This window comes from Candoia aspera, chromosome 13 (assembly GCF_035149785.1).
Source record: "Candoia aspera isolate rCanAsp1 chromosome 13, rCanAsp1.hap2, whole genome shotgun sequence".
Classification (NCBI taxonomy): Eukaryota; Metazoa; Chordata; class Lepidosauria; order Squamata; family Boidae; genus Candoia; species Candoia aspera.
In genome coordinates, this window is record NC_086165.1 from 7,067,369 (window position 1) to 7,082,303 (window position 14,935).

Sequence of the window (14,935 nt, forward strand, 5' to 3'; positions counted from 1 at the left end):
GAAAGTTGGGTGTGTATTTGAGGATTCTAGAATGCTTGGAGGTCAATGACAACTCAACTGTTCTGTGCTAGAGCTTCCAGAATAGGGGATGACTTCTGAGCACATTCTTCCGTCAACATCTGACTTTACTACCTAATCCTTTCATGGAGGGAAGAAATCTAGAGGTCAGCACAAAACACAGTGGCCTTTTCCCACCTGCATCTTTGCAGAGTGTCCTAAAAATTATATCACCATCATCATCATCATCATCATCATCATCATCATCATCATCATCATCATCATCTCTTCTCTGATATCTGGCCATGAGGATTCACCTTGCTTTTATAGATCTCTTGGGTTCTTTTTAATAATGATTCCTCCTCCTCCTCCTCCTCTTCCTCCTCCCCCCCTCCCCCCCTCCTCCTCCTCCTCCTCCTCCTCTTCCTCCTCCCCCCCTCCTCCCCCCCCTCCTCCTCCTCCTCCTCCTCTTCCTCCTCCTCCTCCTCCCCCCTCCTCCTCCTCCTTCTCCTCCTCCTCTTCCTCCTCCTCCCCCCCTCCTCCTCCTCCTCTCCCCCAGAATTTGGAAATGCCAAAGGAAATGAGAACGTCTTCCTGCAAGCCATGAGCATTGTCTGGTTCCGCTATCACAACCATTGGGCAGAAAAACTGGCCAAGCAGAACCCAGGCTGGTCAGACGAGGATGTATTCCAACATGCACGCAAGAGAGTCATTGCGACTTACCAGGTAAGTCGAGTATGGGAGAGAGAGGAGAGACAGAAAGCGTATTTAGCTTCTTGGATAATCTGCACCTCCTGGCCCACACCTTTGCCCTCCACACGGCCTTTAAGGGAGAGGCATTAGTTCAGAAGCAGAAGACACATTTTACCTACAGAAGGTGCTGAGTTCAATCCCAACCAATCGTCGTTTGGGAATATCGCGCACAGAGCATTGGAAAGTACTTTCTTTGCTTAATATTCTGGCAAACGGCTGTTGTTTTGTTATTGGCCTGTTGTTTTTGTCATGATCCTTCAAGTCGGTCTTGATTCTTGGTGACTACATGGACAGAGTGGTCGGCCAAAGTCACCCAGCTGTCTTTCGTTCTCCAGGAAGGACTAGAGCTCAACTCCTCCTGTTCCTAGTCCAGTGCCTTCAGCCACTACGTCAGACTGGCTCCTTTCCTGGCGATGTAGCACTGGCCTAATACGGCATGTAGTTCAGAACAGCATACATTGGCTCATCTTACAATGTCTCGTGACCTTCTCATTGTTCTCCTAGAATATTGTGCTGTATGAGTGGCTGCCAACCTTTTTGGAGAAGGAAAACATCACACGTTACGAAGGTGAGGAATGCCAACAGAACAGAACAGATGCCAAATGGAAAAGGACAGGAGACTTGCATTGGCTGCGTGAAGGGGAAGGAAGATAAGGGTATTCTTGTGGATATGAGTTCAGCTTTCTGTAAAAACTGAATTGTTTTTTATTGTAAACCGCCCAGAGTCCCCCACTGGGGGAGATGGGTGGTAATATAAATGCAACTAATAAATAAACAAATAAACAAATAAACAAATAAATATGAAGAACTGCCTTAGCCACATCTTCCTTGATTTTATAAGTTTGTGTAGAAAAGGCTGGAATCCATTGTCATTTCACAGCCTATATGTATTTGCAATCCTCTGGGTTTTCACCCTATATAAGAATACTAAATTGCATTAACATCCCAAGATCTTCCGTTTAAAAATCAAAACATCACAGGGGGTGTCAAAGAATTCCCTTCTCTACATCTTCTGAGCTTCAGTAAAATGCTTCGAAGTACCTCTGCACCAGGCTGAAAGACAGAATAGGCAACAAGGTGCCCTCCAGGCTTTCAGGGTATAACCCCTCCCCATTGGCTATGGAAGTTGGAGTCCTGTATACTTAGACAGTACAAGGTAGAGAACACTATATAATAGCTTTGTCCTTTTGCAGTTATCTGTCTTAGTTATTTATAGCCTTTAGATTATCCATTGTAAAATTAATTGTAATTTTATATGATTCTTTTGCATTTTAATACCTGTACTCTCTAATTTTACCTTAATAATTTTATCTTTACCTTATTTCATTCTATCAATCTGACTTTTTATTTTTATTTCTATTTTAGCATAATTGATATGTTATTAGTTCTACGCTGGTCTATAAAAATTGATTGATGGATTGATATATAATAGGGTTCTACATATCCTTGCTCTATCAATACCAGTTTCTGTTCGGCCAAGCACACAAATCCCGCTAAGGCAATCTAGATGGACTGGCTGAATATCTGTGCAGTGGGAGGTATAATTCTTCTGTATTTAATATGCCTTTTGCTCTCCCTTGTACCACGCTTTGTGTTGTAGGTTACAAGCAGCATGTGGACTCCAGGATCTCTCCCGAATTCCTCGTGGCTTCTGCACTCTTCCTTGGCACTAGAGTTCCATCTGGAGTCTATATGAGGTAAGAAAAGCAGTTTTTTGAAAATAATAGTGAAGCCAGAGATAGAGAGATGTCTAGAACTACAGTTTTTAAGCTTCACAAAGTAGTCAGTCACACCTGACACTGTGAAATCTAAGCAGGAAAATTCAGGCAGGCAGGCAGGCAGGAAGGAAGGAGAGGGAGGGGTGAGTAGGTAAAATCCAGACAAGGTGAGCATGCCAGGCATGGCAGCTCAAGGTAGAAACCCTCTTCCATACAGAGCAGAGAAAGGCAGCACCATGGAAAGCTCCATGTGTTTGTTGTTTATTCGTTTAGTCGCTTCCGACTCTTCGTGACTTCATGGACCAGCCCACGCCAGAGCTTCCTGTCGGTCGTCAACACCCCCAGCTCCCCCAGGGACGAGTCCGTCACCTCTAGAATATCATCCATCCATCTTGCCCTTGGTCGGCCCCTCTTCCTTTTGCCTTCCACTCTCCCTAGCATCAGCATCTTCTCCAGGGTGTCCTGTCTTCTCATTATGTGGCCAAAGTATTTCAGTTTTGCCTTTAATATCATTCCCTCAAGTGAGCAGTCTGGCTTTATTTCCTGGAGGATGGACTGGTTGGATCTTCTTGCAGTCCAAGGCACTCTCAGAATTTTCCTCCAACACCACAGTTCAAAAGCATCGATCTTCCTTCGCTCAGCCTTCCTTATGGTCCAGCTCTCGCTTTTCTCCAGCGGATAACAAGGCTGGATTCACACAATATCCAATGCAGTTTCTCTAGTTCTGGCTTAAGGTTTTGCGTGAATCCAGCCATTTTAGTTTATAATGTGTCAACCCAGCCAGCCTTGGCTTATTCAAACAGCCATGGTGAACCAGTGTAAGCTAAGAACTCAACCACTGTCAACAGAGTCTCCTGCTGCACCTTGAAAAACCCAAGACTTGGATGGCACGTCAATAGGCTGTCTTTGCAGATGGAGCATTATCAGAATTATATATCTCATAAACCCAATAGCCATCTGGCTGGCTTCTTCTTTGTCTCTTCCACTCTTGCTGTCTTTCGCCAATGGGTGTAGGCATTGTACTGATCTCCCACAGAGAGCCCTAATCTCATTTCTTCTGATTCTTTTTAGGAATTCAAGTTGTGATTTCCGAAATGTGTCTGACATAAATGGACAGCCCTCTCCAGCCCTCCGTCTATGCAACAACTACTGGAGCCGGGAGGTAAGGACCTTCGGAGCTATACAAGAGCAACTAAATATGCATTCCTAGTTGAAGGTGCTCAAGAGATGGAGATTGCAAGAAAATGTATTGAGTAAGTGGATTCCTGGTGAAATATTCATGTCATATGAAAAATTACAAATCAGAGGTGGATCACTTGGGTTGCATGCAACAGTCCCAAGTTTCAATCTTCAACATCTCCAGGTGGGACTGAGGAGGTCACCTGCCTAAAATCCTGGACAGCCTTCATCAATATAGAAAGTACTAGAATAGGTCATCAAATGTCCTGCTTCATTATAAGGTGGCTTCTTATACCTCTAGTTCAGTTGGTGATTTCACTAAGACAGAAGCCATTCCCAGGAACCCAGGACATATCATCATTGTGAGCATTGCTCCAAAGATCTGACCTAGTGCTGACATGTCTTCTTGGAGCTGACCAGGTATAGCTTTGCAATAGACTAGTACTTCATGCAAAGTGTTTTCTTCTTGGTCAGAATCCTAACCTCCAGACAGCTGAGGATGTAGATGATCTGCTTCTGGGAATGAGTTCTCAAATTACCAAGCAGCAAGACAACACTGTGGTTGAAGATCTCCGAGGTATATCTTTTCATCCATCTATTGGAATGCTCTCTCTTTTGATGGTGCTCAAAAAAAATGGGGGAGGTTTCATTCCTTCTGCAAAGCTGAGGGGGGAAAATGTACTGCAGCCCTCAGAAATTTGGGGTGGACCATCTTGCCTCCTGCTTGTGGGGCTTTCAGCTAATTTGCTTGCCTTTAATGTCATGATTCCTTTGTTCTTTACCTTTTTTCTTTATCTGGACATTCTTCCATTTTGCTCCACTATGGATGTTCTGTCTTGTTCTTCTTCTCAAGATTACTGGTATGGGACGGTGAAGTACTCCCGAATGGATTTTGTGGCGAGCTGGATCCAGCGAGGAAGAGACCTTGGATTATCTACCTATAATAAAGCCAGGGAGTTCTTCCAACTGCAGCCTGCTAAGGAATGGAAAGATATTAACCAGAAGAACCAAACGGTACCATGTCAGAGGAGTTAAAATGGACATGAGATGGGGTGGAAGGCGGATAGAAAATGAGCGGCATCTTGTCCATTGAAATCAGGCCTACTATTGCTTCCCTTTAAACCTTAAATAGATGTAGAAGCTCAAAAGCCATGAAGGATCTTTTCTTTACATACGAGAACAATGCTCGACATTAATCTGACTCTGTGTTTTTCCCACTACTCCACATAAGAAAAATGCTTGACAGCTATTGTGCTATTGCACATAGATCATTAAACCAACTGTGGGAAGATCATGCTACTCAATGGACAAAACTTTGACCTAACCCAACATACATCTTGACCCTTTTTCAATCCCTCTCCAGGTATTTAAGGCACATGGACTCTTCCAACTGATACAGACTTCAGTAGAAAACAGTTCTCCCTGTTATTCGTATTCCTTAAAATTCCCAATAGGTAGGAAACAGAAGCTAATGCAGCTTGGTCCTCTTCTCTGCCTTCTGTTGGAGTGAGCAGGAGGTTTGTTCCAGTTCGAACAGCAAAAGCAGTGGAGCCAATCTGAACCAGATCAAGCCTCTAGCATCCACTATTTACTCTTGAAAAGCCATTCATCCAATTGTACTTATTTTATTCTGGTCACAAGGGTCTCTTCCCATTTTGTACCTGGTACCAAACTAAAAAGGGACAATAATCTCCCCACCTCTTTTAACTGTTCAGGCACACCTTCCACTCATTCAGCCTTAAACCAAATGGTCTGTTTACTCCTAGATCCTTGAATTAACCGCAAACCTGTATGGTGGCAGCCCTGATCACCTGGAGCTGCTTCTTGGAGCGATGCTGGAAGAGGATGAGGCCCTTTTCCGAGCCATCATTGAGGACCAGTTTGTTCGCCTACGAGATGGAGACCGATTCTGGTTTGAAAACACCAAGAATGGGTAAGAAGTTATCCCATCAGAAGATCATTTAATTTAATCCTTCGGTTTCCATCCCTTCTTTCTTTCCTCTGGGAATGTATGGTGAGAGGTTGCCTCACCTTTTTTTTTTATTTTCACAATGACTTGAAAAGGTAGTTTAGGCTGAGAAATAGTGACTGATCCCAAACCCACCCCAAACATTTCATGCTTGAATGAAGATTTGAAGTTCAGCCTCCCAGATCTAACCTGGCATTCTAACCATGTCATTATGGCTGTATTTATGCTTAACACACTGAAGGTCTAGCTGATGCATTCTCCCAAAACGCTAAGCTTTATTAGTGTCAAACTTTGTTAGGGCTTTTTTTTTCCTTTTTTTGTCTGTGGCTTAGCATGTTATGTGAAACCAGCCCCCCAGTTAGTTTAAATTTTCAGATTTATAGATAACGTGTTAATTGAATATGAGGTTAAGCATGCTATGCGGATATAGCCTTTCATAATGGTATGTGGGAAAGACCTTGGGAGACTGGGGGAAGAGATGCTGCCAAGGGAACAGTCAGATAACAGACAGCATAGCCCTCAGGTAGATAGTGGGTGGGGCAAGAGACTTAGAAGATTGATGCTGGCCCTGCAGGGCTAACCAGATAGGAATCACAACCAGATGAGCTAAGTCTACTTTATTGGAAAGCTACATTGACAGAATCTTGCAAGTCTGAAAGTACAGTTCACCCCCCCATCTCCTTTATGGCCTGAGAAACTAGGGAGGGTCTCTTCTGAGTCTCTTGTCCTGCTCACTATCCAGCTGAGAACCATGCTGTCTCTTATCTGACCATTCCCTTGGCAGTGTCTCCTCACTCAGTCTCCCAAGGTCTTTCCCACATACCATTGCATCTTTGTGGTTCTCCATTATTTCTAAGCAGCTGATGGTCCATAATGTCACCATGCTATTCCTTTGATGTGCCTACAAGATTCTGAAGGGGTCTCCATTCAAACAGCCAGTAGAGCTTGTGTTGAGAGATGTTGGCCATTCTAGCTATAAGCTGGCAACATCTGGAGAACCATAGATAACCTGACTCTCCTCTAGATACATTCTTAAAAGTCCTTTTCTCCTCTGTGTAGCACTGATTGGATAAGCACTCTGAAGGATTTGGTGACACCTTGGATGGTGGGCCTCTTGGCCATACTTTGTTGCTTTGGGTGGCAGCTTTTTCTAAGTATTTGAAACAGTGCAGAGCTTATATGCTATTACAAGAAAGGGAAGAATTCCCAGATCGCAGGTGCTCCATCTGTGGCCTAGAGATCCATACCTCCTCCAAGTGGACCATAAAGGGCTGACAAACCAGTGGTCTGTCTCCTCAGAAGGCTGCTTCTTGTATTCTCAAAAGCCTGTGTTGAAGTAGCCAGCTGATAAGACTTGGTGCTGAGTTCCTCTCCGAGAAAAATTGAGAAACATCCCATTGAGTATTGTTCTTCACATTTCATCCCTTTCTTAGACTGTTTACTTCTGAAGAGGTCAAGGCCATTAAGAAAACTACCTTCCATGATGTTCTTGATGCTGTCATGTACACAAAAATTAACCAAACAGATGTGTTTATCTGGAAGAATGGTGGGTGTTTATGTTCTTTGGGGCCGCATGGGATGAGACAGAGTCAAGGCAGTGTTTTACACTAAACAAATAAATTAACTGGTGTCCTTTCCTATCCCTGCTGATGTTCATTTTGAACAAACCTGCATCAAAATGTCATGAAGAAGCTCCACCCTTTCATACTTGCATTGCAGTGTTGCACACAAGTATCTAAGGGGCAGAGCTTGTGTCACGACATCGTAATGCATGTTTCATTACTCCCCCTTCCCCCTGTTGCTACCACTGCTGTGCATGCCTATGAACAAGTCCATCATTTGTACCCATATTAGAAATGTTGGAAGGCTTTCAACAAGGAGGAAGAAGACAATCTGGAACTCAGAAGCTGAATGTCTACATTACATACAGAAAATTCTGGATTCGTTACCTAAAGCGTGGTGGGGGTGGTTGGGAATGAGCTTAAGAGCTTTTGACAAAGCACCAAATGGTAATTTAGGATTACGTGCAAATAGGGCCAGTGTTTTTAGTCAGAGAGAGCCTTGCAGCATTCTCTTTTCTCAGCTTAATTTGTTATTTGAATATTGGCAACCCCAAGTCTTTTGAATGAGGGCAGCTGCATAAATGGTGTACAAAAGGCCACAGCAAGTCTACAGGGATAGTCACTGGCCTCAGAATGGCAAGCAAAACCAGGGGATTGAAGCCCCACCCCCTTTTACATGTCTGCAATGCATTCCATGCAGGTTGAAAAGAAGCAAGGCTTTGATCACCCGGTTGCACCTGCTGCTTTGAAGCCAGTGACCACCCCTGCAGAGACTCCTGCTTTGGATGTTAAATATGGACAGCTTGAGTCTCCAGTAGCATCCGGGTCAGCAGCATTCTTGCCCTGCCTTGCAAGATTTGGCATGCAGACGTTTTTATGGCATTCCTCTTGTCTTGCTTCAAGAGCAGGTTTATTAATTCTGGGGCCAAATACTCAAATCTCCCCAGCTGGTTATTACAGCATGGAGAAATTTCCAGAGTTACAACATACCATCCCCTTGCCTTACCTATGCTTGTTAATCCAGATCAGCTAAGATGTCATCTGCTTACCGCAGGGAGGGAGGTAAAACAGCATACATTCACCTAGGTTCGAGTGAGTCCCATTGCTTTTTGGATGGAGCCCTGGGCTAATTTGGATTTTACCCTGCTAGGCATAGAAACCAAACCAAACCACTGTTGGAGAGAGGTGGGTCTGGTTTCAGACTAGAGGAAAGAAGGAAAATATACAGAGTCCTAAGAAACTCTGCTGGAGGGAAGAACAGAGGCAATCAAACTGAACTGAGGTGGAGGTGTCACTTTGCATTTTTCCACCACCAGATGATCCATGTCCCCAGCCCAAGCCAATGTATTTGCAGAACCTCCCTTCCTGCAAACAGCTGACCATCATAGATTACTTTGAAGGAAGTGCTGCTGGTTTTGGAATCCTCATCGCTGCCCTGTGTTGCTTACCTTTAGGTTTGTTTCAGTCCAGGTTTGGAATTTTCCTTTACATCCCAAGGTGGGGTTCACCTGCAGACATGTCCTGGGAGTGAGATTGCTGAAAACTTGCATGAAGCATCTCTGTAAGTGCAGTGCATCTGAGTGTTCACTTGCAGAGAAAAGAACCAGTAGTTCAAACATCAGTGGAACAAGTGTTGGACCCACAGCTTATTACTGTAGGCCATTCAACTTGCACCATTCTGGCAACAGCTAAATGCTCTCTCTGAAGAAAGTGAAGATTGAGACAATGGGAAACAACATGTATGGACCTGGAATCTTTGGCCAACCCTTGATTTTAGCCCCCTTGGGTTCCACTATGCCCTCTGCTCTTTAAGCGGATCAGTAGAAGGCAATGGCACCACAGGTGATTGAGGCTGTCATAGAATGTGCAGGTAGCAGGACTGTTGTCCATAGTGGTGAAGAATTCTGTGATTTGTCATCCCAATATCTCCAGAGGATCAGCTTGGAGAAAAGTAGCATGAGGTGATCAATGTCATTAGCTAATAGGAAGAATTTGCAGGTCCCCAACAATGCTCACTGTTGGCTCCAGGACTGGCATCTGTGAACAACTCCAGCTGTTGCAACATCAGCCAATGCTTTTCTTACTGGTATTTCTGCAGTGAGTCTCTTCATTGCCTGGGTTGTTGCTGTTTTCCGGAGGAGATCTTTCCGTAAGTTACAGAAGAAGCAAAATCCCACCAGTCATCCAGAAGTATCTGCTGAAGGAATCCAAGGTGAGGAGCAATTTTGCCAGAGAGGCCACTACTCAAAGACTCCATTCAAACACAAGATGGATCAAATGTCCAGTTCCTGGAGAATTTTTTTTCTAATTGTTAATCAGAAGCTATTGCATCTCTCCCTTGTGTTCTATTCACTTACACTATTTATAAGTGTTAGTATAAGGGTTATACTATTGGGTTTAGATTCCTGCAGATGAGAGAGTGATGGAGAAAAGTTATGAACACTTGGGTGTTAGTTATATTGATGTAAATAGATGCATTACCTTCAAAAAAAAATCTACTGTAGGTGTCGTCAGAGATGCTAAAAGGTTCATTGGGAAATGGGAACCTGATGGTTCGAAAATGCAAGGCTAATACAGAGTCCTCTTCCCCCAGCCTTTGAATGGCAAGACTCCAAGTCAGATAGTTCACTTGTCTACATCCAGCTGCAGGAAGACAAAGTCATCAAAGTGCTTGATAGCAAGCTGGCTGTGGTTCGAAGCATAACCCTAAAAAGCCAGCAGAAAGTGGAGACCATCATGTCCAACAACAGAGGCAGCAAAGCTATACTTCTGAAGATTCCTAAAGAATATGACCTGGTATGTACCAAGGAGGGTGACAACCAACTATTTATGTTCTCATTTACATCCTGGAAACATTTCCAACTTGCCTTTGGGTCTTCCAGCACTTCCCAGCCCCCAGGAACCTTAGGAAAAATGAAACAGCATCCAGGATTATCTCCACAAAACCCATAATTTTATGCCAACTATTTAACAGCAGTAGGAATGTGGTTGTTTTAACTGCTCTTTTGAGAGCGTCAAAGAGTTGGTGCTAAATGAATATTTCTGGAAAGGCTATCCATGGTCTGGGCCACCATGGAGAAGCCCCTCTTATAAATATCTAAGTCATTGTTGAATTCACGAGCATCTAAAGTATTCTGAATATCTTATGCAATGTCTTAAAAATTAAAATATGGAAGAGTAGTGTAGAAGAAGGCTGTCTTTTAGGTTCTGTAGTCTTGGGCTATTTACAACAGAGCATTGTTGTGGTTCAATTGTCTCTGAAATGAAAATAGCTGCAGACTTACCAAGCCTGAAAATTCTCTTCTCAGCTGTGAATGTCTCCTTTCTCACTGTTGCTCTTAGGTGTTGCTGTTTAATGTAGAAGCAGAATGCAAGGACTTTCTTGGACATCTGAAAACCTACTTGGAAAGAAATGCGTTGTCTCTCCAAGTATCGGTGATGAGTGAACAGCAGCTGCTGAAGAAGGCAGTAACCAAGCAGCAGAGAAAAGACATTCTGGAAATTTTTTTCCGGCATTCATTTGCTCAGGTCAGCGGGGAAGCTGTTCCTCTTTTTCTTAAAAAAAATCAACCAGGCTGTTTTAATGTGTAAGAGAAATACAATACACACAAAAGCGTCAATGTAAAAGCGTAACAGTACAGTTCTTAAAAGGATGGATTTTGGTGGCAAACCACAACTTTTGGCCCTGAATTCTGGAAGCATTTAAGGGGTTGCAAAAGGGTATAAAGAAATGAGACTTTTCCCATATAACCAACAGCAAAATTGTAACCCAACACATCTGGAATACCCCATGCTGGGGTAAGTTTATAGGAATTACTTGTAACCCCATTGAACCCCAGTGACAAGCTGAGTAGCACAGCATTCCATTGTTAGTTTCCACCAGAGAGAAAGCTGGAACTGAAGCTTGAAAATGTATTTAAGTTGATTTATTTACACATGTGCCCACCAGATTTATGTAGAAATATCTGCACTAGAGATTCTCCTACACAGCAGAAAATCCTACATCTGTTAAGCAAAACTCATTGAAAGCAAAGGACATCTCCCAGAAAACTTAGGTATAAGAGAAGAGAGCCACAATATAAAAAATCTGCATCTCCAAATCCTTTTAGATCTTTTAGATCTTTTTCCCCCCAAAGAGATTAAATAGCTTTAAACACAAAGCTTTAATTTTCTTGATTCCAAATGATTCCTCTTCCAGGTCCCAAAAGATGAAGAAAATAACTCTTTTTTTAAACTGGGTTCAGCAGGGATGAATGAATGAAATTCAGTTCATCAGTTGATGAAAGCAGCAATGCATTGTTGTGATACAGGCTCCCCTTCTTTTGTACATGTGTCATATGAATGGAAGGGACATATCACAATAGTGGAACACTGCTTTTGTCCTTTTGATCAATGCCTTCGGTTCTGCAGACGCATCTGTTATTCATCAACGTTCACCAAAAATCCGAAGAATCTTGTAGCACTTCTAGACTATTTTTTTTTTTAATGCGTAAGCTTTGAGCTCACGACTTTTAATAAACTTTGTTAGCCTGAAAAGGTGCTACCAGACTCCTTGGGATTTGGGGCCACCTTAGAGTAACATGGTTCTCCTCCTACAAGGTCAACATTAACCAAATCTCTGTTCTGTTTTGCATCTATGCACATGGCAAAGGATTTCACAATCCCACAGTGTTGGTAATTACCTCTCTTCTTGAGTTCAGCCCACTCAACTGAATAGTTTTAAAGGACTTGCGCAAATAGTACAAACAGTGCTATCAGCATTTATAGCAGTTCTACCTTTTTAATGTCCTCTTTCCCTCCCTGCCACGCAAAGCCGGGTTACAAATTCATCTTTCCTCCATAACGTCACCTATTGTTTTCATTTTCATCTCACATTTAACTCAGTTTTGTTTTGTTTTTACTCTTCACAACTCCTTCGTAAGTTAAGTTAAAGACAGCGAGGAACCGGAGATTTCTCAGTGAGATTCTTACCCACTGGAATAGTTCAGTGGGATCTCGCTCCATCCATCATCAGTTTGTTTGTTTGTTTGTTTATTAAATTTATGTCACCGCCCATCTCCCCCAGTGGGGGACTCTGGGCAGTTTACAATAAATAGGTAGTTCTCTAACTACTGCCCCCCAATGCTTGCACAGGAATGCTAAGCTCACAAGCCAAAAAGTCACAGAATGGATGCTATCCATGAGACTTATTGCCAAAGCAGGACATCAAAGGAGGGTCGTACCACCTGAAACAACTTCCTTTTATTTGTTGGAAGACGTTGCGTACATATGCTGCTGAATAATAAAATCGGCTATGTAATGTTGCCTAACTGAATGATTTTATCACCAGTCGGAATGACTGAAATGTAGACCAAACTTCCTCTTGTAAGTTAATAGTAAGTCATATTTGCACAGCAGGACTGCAAGAGCAAGAGATATCCTAGTCTTGTTTAGAGTGTCTTGTCTTACTGATGGAAAGTGAGTGGACTTCCTTCCTTTGGGGAATGTGATCATTGGTCTTACTCTTTTAGGTTCTAAACATTGACAGATTAGATGCTGGAGAACTCAGTTTGGAAACATCTCAAAAAGCCAAGGAAGCATTAAAGTGTGAGCTGAGCCGGGCGGAGTTTGCTGAAGCACTAGGCCTCAAGCCCCAGTCTATATTTGTGGACTCCATGTTCTCTCTCGCCGACAAAGATGGGAACGGGTATCTCTCCTTCCGGGAATTCCTGGACATCTTGGTGGTCTTTATGAAAGGTGAAACTTGAGACTACTCAACTGTAAGGGTTGGGATGGAGTTAACTGCAGTCAGGACCTCTGCAATCTGGCGTCAAACTGTTGTGTTCATATGAAACACTTTATAGATCAGGTAGATTAACAGCTGTGTTTCTATAACAGGCTAAGCTTAGATTGCATTAAACCTGGCTAGGAGTTGTATTTTATTCTTTGCATTTTATTTTTGGGTGGCTTTGTATGTTGTGCAAATCCAGACTGTTTAATTTGTTTATGGGTCAGTGACTTGTGCAGCCTAAGAAAATGGGTTAATTCAGTAACCATGTGAAGGCAGCCCTAATATTTAGTACTCAACTAAAATACGAATTTTGATATTACATCAGTTTATCCATCCACTGATGCTGAACAGGATAGGAGACAACAGAGGTCTTTCCCTTCAGTTCCAGAAACAAACAGGTGGGGCTGGTGGGAGGGGGCAGGATCCTTTGACATCTTCCTTGAGAACCTAAAACAAGGACTGGAGGTAGATGACATTATTATAGTAGAACCTCTGGTAGGGACTCACTCTTGGTCCATAGAAGCTGGCAGGATTGCATTAGCCTTTCAGCCAACATGATGAACTTCAGGATAGTGTGATTTTATGGACAGCCATCACCACAACCCATGAACTTTTGAGTTGTTGCAACAATGTCTTTTCTATCTTATCACCCACCTATTTCCTGAATCCTCTCCACACTCAGAACTAAGTCTTTCCTTCCTTTCTGATTGTCAACAAGACCAAGAAATGGGCTTTGAGGATCTCTTCAAATAACCAGGGCCGCGCAATGAACCGTGCTTATGATGCATGGTCTATGTTCTTCTCTCTCTCTCTCGACCAGGATCTCCCCAGGAGAAGTCCAAACTGATGTTTACCATGTATGATATAGATGGAAACGGCTTCCTTTCAAAGGAAGAATTCTTTCGGATGCTAAGGTAACTTCTGCTGGTTTGGCTTTTGTGATCGTAACTGATTCTTGCTGGAGAGATGCTGGAATTTCAGCAGAACCTTCCATGTGCTAGACCACTATATTGTACCTCAGGTCATTTCCTCACCTGAAATGCAGTCTCATCTCCTTAGGACTTACCTCCTCTTATCTCCTGCTCTAGATCCTTCATTGAGATTTCCAACAACTGCCTCTCACGGGATCAGACGGAGCAGGTCATTGAGTCCTTGTTCAAAGAATCAGGATTCCAGGACAAGGAGGAGCTCACCTGGGAGGATTTTCACTACATGTTGCGGGATCACGACAATGCGCTCCGGTGCACTCAACTTTGCGTTAAAGGTCAGCAGAATCCAAAACACCAAATAGCTCACATAAAGCCTCCTGGTTGGGCAGGAGTAGGGAAGCCATACTTCTGGCAGCAAAAATCAGTGGTGACAGCTCAAGATTTCCAAGAAGTGGGTGCCTAGACCTTTAACCCAACTTTCCTGAACATGATACTGTCATGGTGGGTTGGAACTTCATTTCCCAGAATTCCCATGCTTTCTTAGAATTCTGGGATCTGCAGAATTCTGGCATCTGGTGCCATGCTGGGGAAGGCTGTTTTACCCTTTCTCCCTCTAGAACTGCTTGAGGAATTCACTTTTCTCACCAGAATTCTCTGGAATATTGCTAGCCTTGGAATTTCACCTCCAAATTTTATGATTCGGAGTACTTGGCTCAAAAAAATTTTTTTTAAGCATTTAGTGCTGGGGTTTTTTTTTTAGATAAATTACCTCTACAAATGCATACTTGGAGAACAAATCAGTTTAGAAAAGAAATCTCTGATAAAAAAGTATGCTTTAAAAACTGTATTTTAAACCAAAACTTTGCAAGGCTGTTTTCAAAACATCGCAGCTTGAAACAGAAGCAGAACAGAGCTGATTTATGAAGAAGAAAATGTCCAAACCTGACCTGATGAAGGGAACATCCTGATCTGTTTATCCCTAGCACACACATGCATTGGTTTTCCCTTGGAAATTATTCCTAAAGGCAAATTTAATTTATTTTCCCAGAGGCCCAACC

At 42.9% G+C, this 14,935-nt stretch overlaps 1 protein-coding gene across 1 annotated transcript in view; it reads left to right on the plus strand.

Moving 5' to 3' along the window:
- Window positions 1–14,935, plus strand: part of DUOX2 (dual oxidase 2) — a 34,518-nt gene that overhangs the window by 5,610 nt on the left and 13,973 nt on the right. Inside the window, exons 6-20 of the mRNA XM_063314189.1 lie at window positions 557–723; window positions 1,255–1,318; window positions 2,351–2,447; window positions 3,540–3,630; window positions 4,122–4,224; window positions 4,501–4,661; window positions 5,414–5,580; window positions 7,050–7,162; window positions 8,495–8,632; window positions 9,277–9,390; window positions 9,772–9,974; window positions 10,521–10,706; window positions 12,689–12,914; window positions 13,769–13,862; window positions 14,037–14,212. Of these exons, the coding sequence (XP_063170259.1) occupies window positions 557–723; window positions 1,255–1,318; window positions 2,351–2,447; window positions 3,540–3,630; window positions 4,122–4,224; window positions 4,501–4,661; window positions 5,414–5,580; window positions 7,050–7,162; window positions 8,495–8,632; window positions 9,277–9,390; window positions 9,772–9,974; window positions 10,521–10,706; window positions 12,689–12,914; window positions 13,769–13,862; window positions 14,037–14,212 (2,100 nt within the window). The remainder of the gene's footprint in view (window positions 1–556; window positions 724–1,254; window positions 1,319–2,350; window positions 2,448–3,539; window positions 3,631–4,121; window positions 4,225–4,500; window positions 4,662–5,413; window positions 5,581–7,049; window positions 7,163–8,494; window positions 8,633–9,276; window positions 9,391–9,771; window positions 9,975–10,520; window positions 10,707–12,688; window positions 12,915–13,768; window positions 13,863–14,036; window positions 14,213–14,935) is intronic.